This window comes from Fistularia commersonii, chromosome 17, assembly GCF_037954325.1.
Source record: "Fistularia commersonii isolate RoL2024-O1a breed Wild chromosome 17, RoL_Fcom_v1.0, whole genome shotgun sequence".
Lineage (NCBI taxonomy): Eukaryota > Metazoa > Chordata > Actinopteri > Syngnathiformes > Fistulariidae > Fistularia > Fistularia commersonii.
In genome coordinates this window covers 17531144-17544879 of record NC_141300.1, presented here as the reverse complement: position 1 = coordinate 17544879, position 13736 = coordinate 17531144, and the positions used below count along the sequence as shown (strand labels likewise).

At 50.2% G+C, this 13736-nt stretch overlaps 1 protein-coding gene across 2 annotated transcripts in view; it reads right to left on the bottom strand.

Moving 5' to 3' along the window:
• Positions 1-3693: 3693 nt before the first annotated feature.
• The window catches only part of roraa (RAR-related orphan receptor A, paralog a), a 180045-nt gene continuing 170002 nt past the window's right edge, over positions 3694-13736 (bottom strand). For both annotated transcript variants that reach the window (XM_086163151.1, XM_086163153.1), the window contains 9 exons: positions 11920-12005; positions 10579-10720; positions 7607-8002; positions 6827-6948; positions 6582-6714; positions 5598-5705; positions 4987-5097; positions 4696-4808; positions 3694-4308 (listed from right to left, as the gene is read on the bottom strand). In XM_086163151.1, the coding sequence (XP_086019277.1) occupies positions 4144-4308; positions 4696-4808; positions 4987-5097; positions 5598-5705; positions 6582-6714; positions 6827-6948; positions 7607-8002; positions 10579-10720; positions 11920-12005 (1376 nt within the window). In that variant the 3' untranslated portion in view covers positions 3694-4143. The remainder of the gene's footprint in view (positions 4309-4695; positions 4809-4986; positions 5098-5597; positions 5706-6581; positions 6715-6826; positions 6949-7606; positions 8003-10578; positions 10721-11919; positions 12006-13736) is intronic.

Genomic DNA, 13736 nt, shown 5'->3' with positions numbered 1-13736 from the left:
TTCGGGGGCGGGGGGGGTGAGAGCGGCGGCACCGCAGCAGCAACTTTTAAAGCGTGACATAACGCCGAACCCACTCGGGTTTTTCCACGCCGGCGAATATTTTAGGGGTTTCCTTTCGGGGATCGAGCGCCGGAGGGCCGTGGATTTCCGCAGGCGTTATGTCATGCTTTTGAACCTCGACCTGTTACGGATGGATCGATCTTGGCGTACTCCAAAGAAAGAAAGAAAGAAAGAAAGAAAGGAAAAAAAAAATCATAACCTTCTTGTAACCCTGTTCCTTTTTTTTTTTGTAATTATTAAAGCCTTGTCTGGGGTTTTCATTTCACACACTCTCACACACAAACAAAGACACACACAGGATTGCTTTTGTACACACAAAGAAGCAAGAGACATAAGGACCAGCAGGTTCTATTTAACGCGACACACACACACTGAGCGAGCGAGCGAGCGAGCGAGCGAACACACACTTTAGCGCGGCTCCCTTATGTTCGGCGACCACTTCCTGTTTATCGTCGTGCACGACGGGGGCTTTTTTCTCTTTTCTTATTACTGTGTCCCCTCCTTGAAGGCGATTTCATGTTTAAAGTCAATTTAAAAGTACGACTGCAATGTAGAGACCCGTAATTGTAACACAAGGCGTATTGCTTGTTTTTATATATATATATATTTTTGTGAATAAATATATATATATAGAGTTGAAAACATTACCAGCCACTCTCAATCAATTAGGCTTCGATAGGAAAAAGAAAAGAATAAAAAGAAATATCAAGCAAGTTTTTGCAAATAAATAACAGGAAATCAGCCAAGTCTGCATCTTGCTTTTATTGACAGTAAGCGCTGTACTGCACGTTTATTTTATTTTTTTCTTTTTAGGCGGGACACGCTGAAGGAAATAATAATAATAATAATAATAATAATAATAATAATAATAATAAAAATAATAAAATTAAAAAAAAAAGAAAAGAAAAAGTTCAGCCACTTCCTCGCCACGTTCGGGAAAGAGCGAGTCCTGTGCCCCGCGACCGCCCGTGAACCTCCCTGAGCGTTCAACGCCTCATCCTGTCGGCTGCGGCTGCCTGGATTGTCTAGCGGTGTTCCAGACTGGGTTTGTTTTGCTGGGAGACTGAGGTTTTAATCGTCGTTCGAGGGGGGGGGGGGGGAAGGGGGAGGCTTGTGCATATCCCGCCCCTCGACCCCCGCCCTTAAAAAATAACAAAACACTGGATTTATTACTCAGGTACAGCATAAATACTACAACCGAAACACAACAGATTTAGTATTGCATAAGAATATTTGGTCTTGTCTTGACAGAGAGGGTTATTCTAAAGACCCTGACGACACCATTTTGAACAGATTTGTGTGTGTGTGTGTGTGTGTGTGTGAATTGAACTGGTGAAGATGAGACTTCCTCGAAGCGGCTGAGCCCCCCTCCCCTCTTTTCATAATCAATAGCTCAATGCATTTATCGTATAGCCCCCCCCCCCCCCTCGCTGGCGGAGGATCCCTGAACAACAAAAGCGCGAAAAAACGACGCGGCCCAGACCTAGCGAGCGCGGACGGGACGCCCTCTCCAAGCAGAAAGCGCGAAAAACGGAAAACTCTTCCCTGAGGGGTGACAGCGCGAGGCCTCGGCGCCTCGTCCACATTGCACGGCGGGGGAACGGGGACGGGGAGTGTGCAAAAATAATAGAAAACGGGGCGAACCAAAACAAAGGAGGGAGGGCCACCGGACGCGTGCGCGCTCTTCGTCGGGTTCCTGAAGGGAAAAGGTTTCTCCAGAAGCCGCTACTGAGATTCTGCTGGAATGTGTTAGGAATCCGCTGCAGGTTACGGACGAGTAGACCGACCGGGGAAGCAAAGACTACCGTTTTGGCACATCCAGGGGTTGGTTTGGGGTCTTTTTTTTTGTTTTTTTTTTCAATTTTTCCTTTTTTTTTCTGACTATTTTACTACCACACTGACAAGAAGAGACACACTCAACGAAACAGAAGCACGACAACAAAGCATTCTGAAAATAGCACTTGTCCTACCGTTTTTTTTCTTTTTTTTTTCTCCCCTACTCATACAAACAGCTGCTAATCTAAATTATTGCGGGAACATGGTTAAGTGCTACCTGACATCATCTTCTTCCTCACGCCCTCCTCCTCCTCCTCCTCCCCGTCCTCCTCCAGTTTATTAACCGAAACGTGTTACAAAAATAGAAGCTTTACGACCAGACAAGGCTTTGAATATTGACTTTTTCCCTTCATCGCTCCGTCGAATGTCCTGCTCGGGCCGGGAAAAGGGGGGGAGAGGGCGGCGGGGGTCGTGGCTGAGAGGGCAGGCAAAGTCACTCCGACACACACACACACACACACACGCACACACATGCGTGTGTGTGTTTTTAAAAGTTAGACCCTGCATATTTAGTCGTCAGGCAGTTGCTGTATCGTTTACCTTCCACTAGATGGAACAGTTGGATTACAGTGTCGGGTTGTTCCAGTCCAGCGAGGCTATTTGGTTTCAGGACGTGACCTTTTTTTTTTTTCCCGTAAATGCATATCTTTTGTAGAAAAAACAAAAAAAAAAAGAAAAAAAAGGAAGGCTGCAGAGAGCCTTGCGTGTTCCAGGTCTGCGGAGGTCAAACGACAGGAAAAGGAGACGATAACGTTATCTTAAGGTATGTTGGCAATCGGAGAATCGGAGCTACATGTCGTCTGGTGTTATTACTGGCGGTCGCTGAGGTAACACGCGGAATGCCTCTGACCTGCCGTCTCACCCACGCCTCTGGTTTTTGTTTGTTTGTTCGTTTGTTCGCCGTCGAGCGGCAGCGTCGCCCCCCCCTCCCCCCCTCACACATACACACACACACACACACACACACACACACACACCGTCCCCTTGCCCCGAGCACACAGAACAAGATCGCACAGCCCTTTGCGCTCCCGGAAACCGGCCTCCTCTCACAGCTCCCAGAAACCGGCGGCGGCGGCAGCGGCGGCTCAACTCGTATGTCTTGTGCACATGCAACACATCACTAGGTAAATATACAAGTCTTAAATTAAAAGGAAGGTGTAAATAAAAGTGCCTTATCAATTCAACAATTAAGAATGGTCTAACTACTAATATCATACATGTTATTTAAAATAGATTCTATAAACATTACTTTTTTTTCTGTATAGTAAGTACTTATGACCATATACCCTGTAGTACGTTATAAAACAGGTGGAATGGACCCTCCCGGTTGTGTCGGTGCCCGCGGGCTTCTGCGGGCGCCCGTCCACAGAAGGATTAATAGCAGATGGCCTTACATGATTTCACTATGCAACAATGGCGGATGGAGTCTCTGACAGCTAAAATCGTCGTGTTTTTCGTTAGAATTACCAGAATTCTAGATTTCTTTTCTTCTTTTTTTTTTCTCTTCAAAACGATTGTCCATAGAGAGGTGCCGATTGCGTCGCCGTGCCGACGAGCGCCCCCATTTACCCCCCGACCCGCCCCGGACCCCCGGCCGCCCTCCCACCCCCCGAACCCCGACCCCCCCGCCCCTCCCCACCCCGCCCTCATTGCTTCTCCCAAACCTCCTCCTCCGTCTCCAAGTCGCCGCTTGGACCGAAAAGAAACAAAAAAGAAAAACCAACTTGAACTTGACCAAAGATCTGCACATTATTTTGCACGTTATCTCCATTTGGGTTGGGGGGGGTGGGGGGTGGGGGTGGGGGTGAAGGGGCACAGCTGCCCTGAATGGGGTCCTTTTTTTCAAGTGCAATTTAAGAAAAAACAAAAACCGTCGTAGTTTTTTCGTTTGACGTCAGAGGTTGCCGGATGCCGAAAACGGTTCGAACGGCGAAAAAACCAGCGGCGACTCCCACCTCGGCAATGCGCAGACGAAGGTCAAGTTCCTCGGATCCCATCCGCCCGACCGAAAAAACCAAAAACCAAAAAGAAAACGTCTTCCAAAGAGAACCGAATAAAGTAAACCTGGAGAGAACCGCCCCCCCTCCCCTCACCCCTTTTACAACGTGGAAAGTCGAACGGCGTGCCGTCCGTCCGTCCGTCCGTCCGCTCTGGTTCTGCGCAGGGCACCGATAAAGTGTCTCAGATTTCCTCCTCCACGCCCGCCCCCCTTCCGCCCCCTCGCGGCGGGCACGCCGGCGGGGGCCGCTACCCGTCAACGGGCATGGACTGCTCAAAGTCTGATCCGAACAGCTCCTTGTATAGGGGGGGGAAGTGGGCGCGCACAATGTCTGGGTATATTGCTTTGAAAGCTGTGAGCTTCTCTGTATGCCTGCTGCACAGCGCTCGCAGTGTCGACACTTTGCATATCAACTGTGGAGAGAGAGAGGAGACAGGCTGTTTAGATTCATCGGCAGGCGAGGACATGGAGGAGCGGCGGCGGCGGTGGTGGGGAGGAAATAAAAAAAAAAAAAAACCTCCCTACAGTGTTTTTCGCACACACACACACACGGGGTGGGGCGTCGGCGGCGCCGCAAACAGACTTGTAAATATTGATACAAGCACTCAGGCACAAAACTTGACACTTCACATTACGTCGGGCGCCGCGATAGATAAATTGCCGCTTCTTTTCCAATAAAAAAAAAAAAAAAAAAAAAAGAATTTTTTTTTACGCTCCATCCGGACGGCGTTCCCGGGAAAGAGGCGTTATTTTGATCCGACGCTCCGAGAAGCGTCACGGAGCGAGCAAAGCGTCATCACCTTTGTGAGAATGCCATCCTCTCTGTGGTTCTTCTGCAGGACGTGCTGGAGGGCCAGCTGGATCTTCTGCTGGAGCTTCTCCACCTTCACCTTCTCCTGGAGCCAGGACCGGTCTGGGGAGGCGGGGGAGGAAAGTCACTTCCTTGCAAAACTTGACGATGCAAACCGAGGGTCTATTTTTGGGATTAGTCATTAATCGGCGAACAGGAAGCGGGGCTGGCGTTTAGCATTATTATTATTATTATTATTTTTGTATTTTTTCTCCCACTCCGCTCGCTGAGTGACACCTACCGGCAGACATCAACACGAAGGCAGAGAACAGGGCGATCTCATCCTCAGACAGGTGCATAGAACACAAGTTTTTCCCAAACTCGAAGACGGAGCTGATCAAGTCGTCGCAGCCTGCCACGGAAAAGGAGAGAGAGAGCGAGAAAGAGAAAGAGAAAGAGAAAGAGAAAGAGAGAGAGAGAGAGAGGGATGAGAGACCAAAGAACAACATTTGCTCTTGATCTTTATTGGGAGGGAGGCACATGGAGGGGGTGGCGAAGGAGCGGTGCTGACAGCACACCGGAGCGTCTTAAGCAGAACAGGCAATGCTTTTACTCAGTTTTGCCTCCCAGACAAGTCACTTTTGGCAGTTGTGCGTCGTTACGCAACCCCGAATCAGGTCACTATCCGGGCTTTTAGTTAAATCAATTATCCGCACGCCGGGCCGCGCTGCAAGAACTCACCGCTTCTACGCGTCCGGGAGGCCGCGACGATCGGCGACGGGTTCTAAAGCTCCGCCCCCCACCCCCCCCCATCACCATGGTTACGGGAGCCCGAGGCGAGACGGCGCCGCCAGGTGAGCCGTCTGTGCAACATTGCGTCCCGCGGGTCAGGAGGTTCACACACACACTTACCTAATGACTTGAACACATCAGGTCCGGCATATTTCCCATCAAAATAGACTGTGTTGTTTTGCGAGTCGAAGGCACGGCACATTCTGACGAACACCACTTCCAAAGAGCCTGCGGAGACAGACGGCAGCGAGATGCTGAATCTGAGGATTGTTGCCGCTGCTGCTTCTTCTTCTCCTCCAGTTCTACATCAGTCGTCGCGCTTTGTTGCCGTTTCTATTACGCGGCGGCGGCTAACACCCCTGCTTTGAAAGCCATGAGCCGCCTGTCAGTCGGGAAGTGGGGGAAATAATAAAATAAAATAAAATAAAATAACAAAACACCGCCGTAGATGATGATATCACAGACAGAAGGCTATTCTTCTGTAATGACACGCTAGCTGGAAAAAAAAAAAAAATTGCGCTCCATTCAGCGGCAACAGCGCTTATTCATCCGACCTGTATCGAGCGAGATAGGTGGTTGGGCGGGGAGGGGAGATTTTTTATTCTATCCTGCAATTTGTGCGACTCGGCGCGAGTGGATAAGAGGATCAGGAAGGAGAAAAAAAACGCGAGGGGAACCATTACCGCCGCTGAAAGAGACGGCGGCTGTTTTAAAGCGCCATGTCTGACAAGGCGTCTTAACTCCGATTTTATTATTCGCATTGGCTAATGCGGGTGGATACAGCGGGGTGTGTTTGTTTGCACACGGGTGCAGATGTATCTCCGTGCACACACGTGCAAGTGTGTGTGTGTGTGTGTGTGTGTGTGTGTGTGTGTGTGGTTGTGGGTGATTCATCCGGTGCACGTAAGCGGACGGCGTGAGCGACAGCGGTGTCTGCACGCAGGAAGTACAGGGTTCTTGCGCAGTCAGGTCAGGTCTGCCCTTGTGTCATCGCCGGTGTGCATGTGTGTGTGTGTGTGTGTGTGTGTGTGTGTGTGTGCGCGCGGTGGCAGAGAGGGAGAAGGGGGGTTGACAGCAACAGGCCATGTTGACAGGCTGTCATACCTGCTTTCAGCAGCACAATCTGATCGTTCTGACACAGCTCCATGAAGCCGTCGATGCGCTTGGCGAACTCCACCACATACTGAATGGCCTCCGTTATTTTGATAGCGCACAGCTGCCACATGACTTCCCGCGGCTAGAAAACACACACACACACACACACACACACACACAGGAAAGTGAAAGGATTATCCGCTTTAAGACAAAGGATTTTAATTACGGGTGGGGTCGGAGGGGGTCGGCGCTACCTTGTTCTGGTAGCTCTCCACCTCCTCCTGCAGGAAGGCCTGCCAGGTCATCTGCTGCAGCTCCTCTCGCAGGTACTGACACGTCTCCATGTGCGACTTGGAGATGTTCTGGGCCAGGTGTTCTGCAAGGGCGGGAGAAGGAGAAGGAATGAAAAAAAAAATAACACGGTGACAATCGTGGAAAAAGGGAGACCCCGGCGATGAGACGGAGAAAAGAAAAAAAAAAGAGGAAGATTTATTTACTGAGCTTTCAAGAAGGAGGAGAGGCGGATGTGCGTGGGCTTTTTTTATTTTTTGACTGGGAAAAAGGCTTGTTGACATTTCCTTTTACTGCCTCCAGGAAGCTCATAGCTTAAGGTTGAGGAAAAGCCAATCTAGTTATGACACAAATGCGTGGCGAGGGAGGGGGGGTTGTGTGTGTGTGTGTGTGTGTGTGTGTGTTGGGGGGGGGGGGGCGTTACTCACTCAAACAAAGGTCACATTTTCTCGGAGAGAAATATCGAGCGTAAGAATTTAAACGGTTTTGAAAACACATCTGTTAAAAAGGAGTTCGTCGGCACAGGGGAGCCTAAAAAAGTGATTTCCCCAGACGGCTGCCCTGCTGGATCCTGATTGGGCCTAATTAATGGAAACTAATTACAAAAAAGAGGCTCTTTTAATGAGTGTTGGAGATGAGTCTCCAACCTCCTGCTATTTTAAGCAACCTTTGTGTCGTTTGCCCCACGGTTGAGTCCCCCCTCCCGCATTCTCCGTTTTTTTTCCGATTTTTCTCCTCCTCACCTAGTTCAGCCATGGACACGGTCGGGGAGGTCTCGCCGTTGGTGAAGGAGCAGTACGGGAAGAAGCCGGAGCCGGGGGCGAAGTCGCAGATGGGCTCCGGCTTGATGCCGTTGATGTCCAGGCCCGACTGGTCGGGGGACGGCTGGATGTCCAGGTAGAAGCTGCTGACCGCCGAGTCGGGCTTGCCGCCGTCGGGGGTGTGGCCGTCCATGTAGCCGCTGAGGTCGTCGTGGAGCTCCGTCAGGCCGTTGGCCGAGAGGCCGTAGCTGGGCGTGAGCGGCTCCGCCTCGCCGGGCTGCTGCTGATGGTCGCGCTGCTGCTGCTGCAGCCGGTGCTTCTGGACCTCGGCGTACAGGCTGTCTCGCTGCTTCTTCGACATGCGGCCGAACTTCACCGCTGCCGGGAAAGAACACCGGGAGAACTTTCAATCCCGTAAAGTCGTTCTCGGAAATGTCAGGCGAGAGCCGATTGGCCGGCGGGAGGAAAAACGCTCTGCAGAAAAACGCGCGTGCTTACTCTACTCAGAACCAAACCCAAACACCAAACAGCGCCATCGGCATCTGGAGTGACAATGTGGCGCTGTTCTTGCTGACATAACAGCATGTGCTTCGTGGAGAATGACGAGGTATGTGTGTGTGTGTGTGTGTGTGTGTCCTATGCACTTGTTGCTTGTTTGTTGTTTTTGCTGCTGCCGCTGCTGCTGCTGAATGATTCATATTAACTTTTTTTTTTCTCCTCTCTCTCCTCTTTGGCAGCTGTGCAGCTTGTTTTTCCTCCTGAAATAATCTGCGGCGTGCACGCCGTCTTGACCCCCCCTCCGATTCTTTCCAAGGTTTCTACAGCAAAGGAGCAGATTGTCTGAACGCACCGGTCGCTTCTCGACTGATATTCCCCGCCGATGATTCGAATAATCTGAAAACCTGTCTTCATAAATCCGAGGGCAGCTGTGGGGGCCTCAGCTAGCGTTTGTGTGTGTGTGTGTGTTTCTGTGTGGCAGATGGGCAGGAGTGTGTTGAGTGAAGGCCAGGGTCACCTTCACGTGTCCGGACGGCGCTCACACATGCGTGGCGGTGAGCGAAGGTCCTCGTCGGCGCCGATGCATTTCATTGCCGGGACGAATATACGCGGTTTTGGGTGCAGCGGCGCCCCCTGGTGGCAGGACACGGAACACCGGCGCATTCAAATCCGTGCGTTTGGCGATTTTGCACGTCAGCGATTGTGACGGCGAGGCCGAGACGGAGGGCAGCTAAAAATACGCTCCGCTCCGCCGCTGCACGCCCGATGCCTATGATTGATCTCTTTACCGCCGCTGTGGATCTGGAGCCGCAGCTATCGCGTAAACACAGCCGCAAACAACATGCGGACGACTTTACGACGAGCAGCCTGAAGCCCTCGAACCCCCAGCACTTTTCCCATCACGCTCTCTTTCTACATAAATGCACACACTAGGCGCACACTATGAGCGCTAACTTCCAGAACCTGAACATCACGACCAGCGAGAAGAAGTTTGTCGAGTTCCTGACTAACCATGCATACCTTTTTGCAATATATCTTTATGTACATATGTTTGTACTGGAACAGAAAAAAACATGTATAAATATATTTATCTGTATATATATTCATAACCGTGCAATATTTCATTTCATAACAGCTGCATGCGCAATATTTTTTCATACTCTTGTGCACTCCCTATCTTTCACCTGGTACTTAAGACACTTTATAGCCTTGACTTGTTACTTACACACTTTATAGTTTTATTTGTATTTCTTACCCCCCCCCCCTTTTTTTCTAATCTTTTATTTTTTTACTGTTTACACTGTTTATACATTTTTCTACTATTATTTATTATTGTTACGTTTTAATTGAAACTCTGGCCCGAATTTCCTTCGGGATAAATAAAGTTGTTCTTATTCTTATATATATATATATATATATATATATATATATTATCATTATCATTATCATTATAATTGAATTTGATTTGTAAAATTTTAAATGAATATATACAGTATACAGATATAAATAGCCATACATGTATACAATTATATATACATGTGTGTGTGTGTGTGTGTGTGTGTGTGTGTGTATGTGTGTGTGCGTGTGTTTAAGTAGCACCACCAGCAAGCAGGAATTTAGGAAAAGAAAGGAGCTAAATTATAATATTATATAATATATAAAAGTAAAAAAGCATACATCCCATATATTCATATTATATATCATAAAAATTGTCACACACACACACACATATATATATATATACACACATAAATATAAATGTATATATATGTGTATGTACACATAGTCATTTATATATTTATAGTGCATGATATGCTAGACAACTGTTTGCTTATTCCAGTAAACGCTGGACAGATATATGAAAACTCCTGCTTTCTGACTCCAACATGGGAGGGATGGATGTGTGTGTGTGTGTGTGTGTGTGTGTGTGTGTGTGTGTGTGGACACAGATATCCCACCTATGTGCTCTCATTACCGCCTCTCAGCTGCGGTGAAAACTAATGACAACCTCTGACGACCGCCCGTTTCATCAAGAGGAGTTTCTATCTCTGCAACAAACTGGGGGCTGCAGAGCGAGATCTGACCTGCAGCAGGGCGGCAGCGGGGCATTTAATACCTCCACCTACGCGGAGAAACAATAAATATAAATACTACCCATATAAAGGGTATCTAAAGGGCCCATATAAAGACTGCGACTCAGCAAACCTGCTCGAGTCAAAGAAAACAATCCTCCGCGTCGACAAGTCCGAAACATCTGCGGCCAGTTAAAGCGCTCAAGTGGTATTTGCGTTTCGTCTTTTATGTAACAAACCTCAGACATGCACATTTAATCCGATTTTCTCCCCACAAAACTTTTGTTTTCTCTGCAGAAAAAAACAGCCGAATGGTGAAAACGACGGCGAAACACGTGCAAGGACATGGATGAGGACTGGCTGGTGGCGTCCGGCCGTGCCTACCGTCTCGTGACATGCCCACCGCCAGGCACTTCTGCAGCCGGCAGTGTTGGCAGCGGTTGCGGCTGGTGCGGTCGATCAGGCAGTTCTTCTGGCGGGGGCAGGAATAGGCCGCATTGCTCTGCTGACTCCTCCTGAAGAAGCCCTGCGCAGACCAGGAAGACCAGGGCGGGATCGGTTTCGGGTTCCCGATGAAGAGATAACGACACCCTCCCCCTCCCGGAGAAAACATTTTTCGCTTTTCGCTTTTGGGGGTGTTTTCCCGGCCGGGTCGCCCGCGATCGGGGCAGGAACGATAGCGGCGCGGGGCTTATTAGCCGGCGCGGCGTGCTAACGGGTTCTCCGGGCGCGAGCCGACCGGATTCCTCGTCCTTTGACTTAATGAATTGATTCCGGCACATCATTAACACACCCCACTCCGCGGCTGCACACACACACACACACACACACACACACACACACATATGTCTTAATTAGCTGCTCATTGGCTGTTTAATTACAAGAAAACAGCTGACAGCTGCCAAGTTGCTTTATAATGGAAGTCATTATGGAAACAGGCTATAACTGTCAGTGACAAGCAGCGCTCTTTAATAACGCTATGATTTATGGTCCAAACTTTTGTACTCGCACATATCATTAAAGGCCGCTCTGCCTGGACTAATTAGCAATCATTAAAGATAGATTTCAGCAGTTTATTCTTTAGTGTTTTGTTTCTTGCAGCTCCTGAGCGCCGAGGAAGAACAGCTGAAAGGAACCTCTCTCTCTCACTCACACACACACACACACACACACACACACACACACACACGAGAGCAAACAGCAAAGGTGCAGGCTGAGGAATGCTAATGATGTGCCTGGTGACAAGCGTGGGGGAGGAGGAGGAGGGAGGCGCAAGAATACACTCTAAGCACAAAAATTCCCCTCAGTGTGAATGGCTGGCGCATTTGAAACAGTACAAAAGACGACTTCAATGGCGGCGACGCGCCGCAGCAAACAGCCAACAATCTGCCGTAATTCAAAAGAACTCGCCTTTTGATCATTCTATTTTCAAGAAGAGCGGGCTGCAGCCGGAGAAAAAAAAAAAAAAAAAAAAAAAAAAGCAGAGACACGTTCGAGTCTCCGGAAAAGGGAACGGCGGAGGGACGACTTTGTCCTGCTAATTGTGCTTTTCTGATTCGTCCTCGGCGAACGCTTGACCGCTTTTAATGACGCCGTTTGCCGCGTTCGCACCACGTTTTCCCCGGCGAGCAACTTTTCCTTTCCCGGTTTTCCCCGGCCCTCCTCCTCCTCCTCCTCCTCCTCCTCTTCCTCTTCCATGACGCCGACAAGTCCCGCGATTCTTACCTTGCAGCCTTCACATGTTATCACTCCGTAATGGATGCCTGATGATTTGTCTCCACAGATCTTGCAGGGAATTATTTCGATTTGAGCTGAGGAAGAAGAAAAGAAAATGAAGGGGGGGAGGGAGGGAGGGAGGGAGTTGAAGAAGAAGAAAAGAGAAAAAAAAAATCAACATTTTGCTGTCACGAGTCACTGTACAACACTCACCACAGAGCCGTGTTGGTACATGAAAGAGCAGCGTGCTGCTAAAAACATCTCATCCAGTGGATTTTTGAATCCTCACTTCCACAGAGCATTAGCTGAATATTTACAGAGTTGTGTGTGTGTGTGTGTGTGTGTGTGTGTGTGTGTTTTGCTCGTCTGTGCATATATAAGGAAGCTAAAACCATTTTCATCTCTGTGCGTCCGGCCCAAACCCCGGACGGCCCGCTCCGTTAGCAAACCGTGAAACAACGGCGGCGTGGAAGCGCTTTTTTATTTTTTAATTCTTATCCGCTCGGGCGTGTTTCCACGTGGCGAAGGGATCGGATGGGGCCTCGTCCGGCGCCGGCCTCTTCCTCTTTCAGAAGACGAGGCAGAACACGCAGACATCAGACGAGCACAACTCCCGGCTCATCCCGACGCTCTCGGTTTTATCGCTGGAGCCGCCGATGCCACAAACCCCCTCCTCCTCCTCCTCCTCCTCCTCCTCCTCCTCCTCCTCCAGAGATCTCTATCTCGCAGCCCTCCTCCACATCTCCTGCATCTCGGCCCGCCGTTGCGCCGCCAGACGAAATCCGCTATCTGATCTCGATCGAGGAAATATCACCGCGGGATATTTTCTCGCAATCCCCCCCTTCCTTTTTTCCGAAAAAAAAAAAACGAACGGGCCGCGACAAGGTGCGCGGCGATCGCGCCTTAATAAGGCGCAACAGAAACGACGATAATTAAGAGACGCCGGCGATGTCAAGGCGTTACATCAGCCTCTCGCCTCCAGCCGGGCCTCGCGGCCCGCACCGCCAGCCTTTTTCGCCGAGACTAAAAGCCTCACATATCCCTGGTACACCTGAACAAGCGAGCTCTTTATACCGGTTTGATCGCATCAGAAGTCCTCGTGGCGCGGCTCGAGCCCGGAGAGCCCCTCGCTCATTTTAATCAGCCGCCGAGGAGTCTGTAACGCGTCATGTGGATAATGTCCTCGTCCCCGAGGCGAGCCCTGGGAGAGGCCCTCAACACAGAGCCTCTAATCCACTAACTAATAGCCGCGCTCTATTCATTCAGGGATCGGCGCCTGTTCTCCTCGCGCTGCTGGAGTCAACAAGACCGGCCGTGTTTACATGGAATTAGCCCACATTTTCAGCAAAGTGAACAAAAGGGAGTGGCGGGACGCGCGCGATTAATTCTCCTCCAGACGACACCTCCCGCGATTCCACTCCGACGCGCGACGGGGGGGGGGGGCGGGGGCGCCGCACCTCGTCGACCGCCGCCACCCACGCGGATTATCGCGGGACCCCGGGCGGGAGGTGGGCGCCGCCGACCTCGCCGAGAGGGTTAATTTGTAATTAATCTTCGCCGTGCGGCGAACGGTCGCTCTCCGTTCGGGACGGGTGCGTCCGCTCGCTAGTGCGCGCCATTGTTTGTTTTTGTGTTCTCCCTGCATGAGCATTAGCGGCGCAGTGTGTTTCGAATCCGTTAGCATTTTCGGCCTCATTACTTACATAATTTGTTCTGACACGCACTCGCAACAACCGAAGCGTGCCGTAATTATGACTAGCTAGGGTTTTTTCCGCGCCGCAGTGACGGGCCCCGGCCATCGGGTGGCAGTGCGGGGCCGCGGCTGC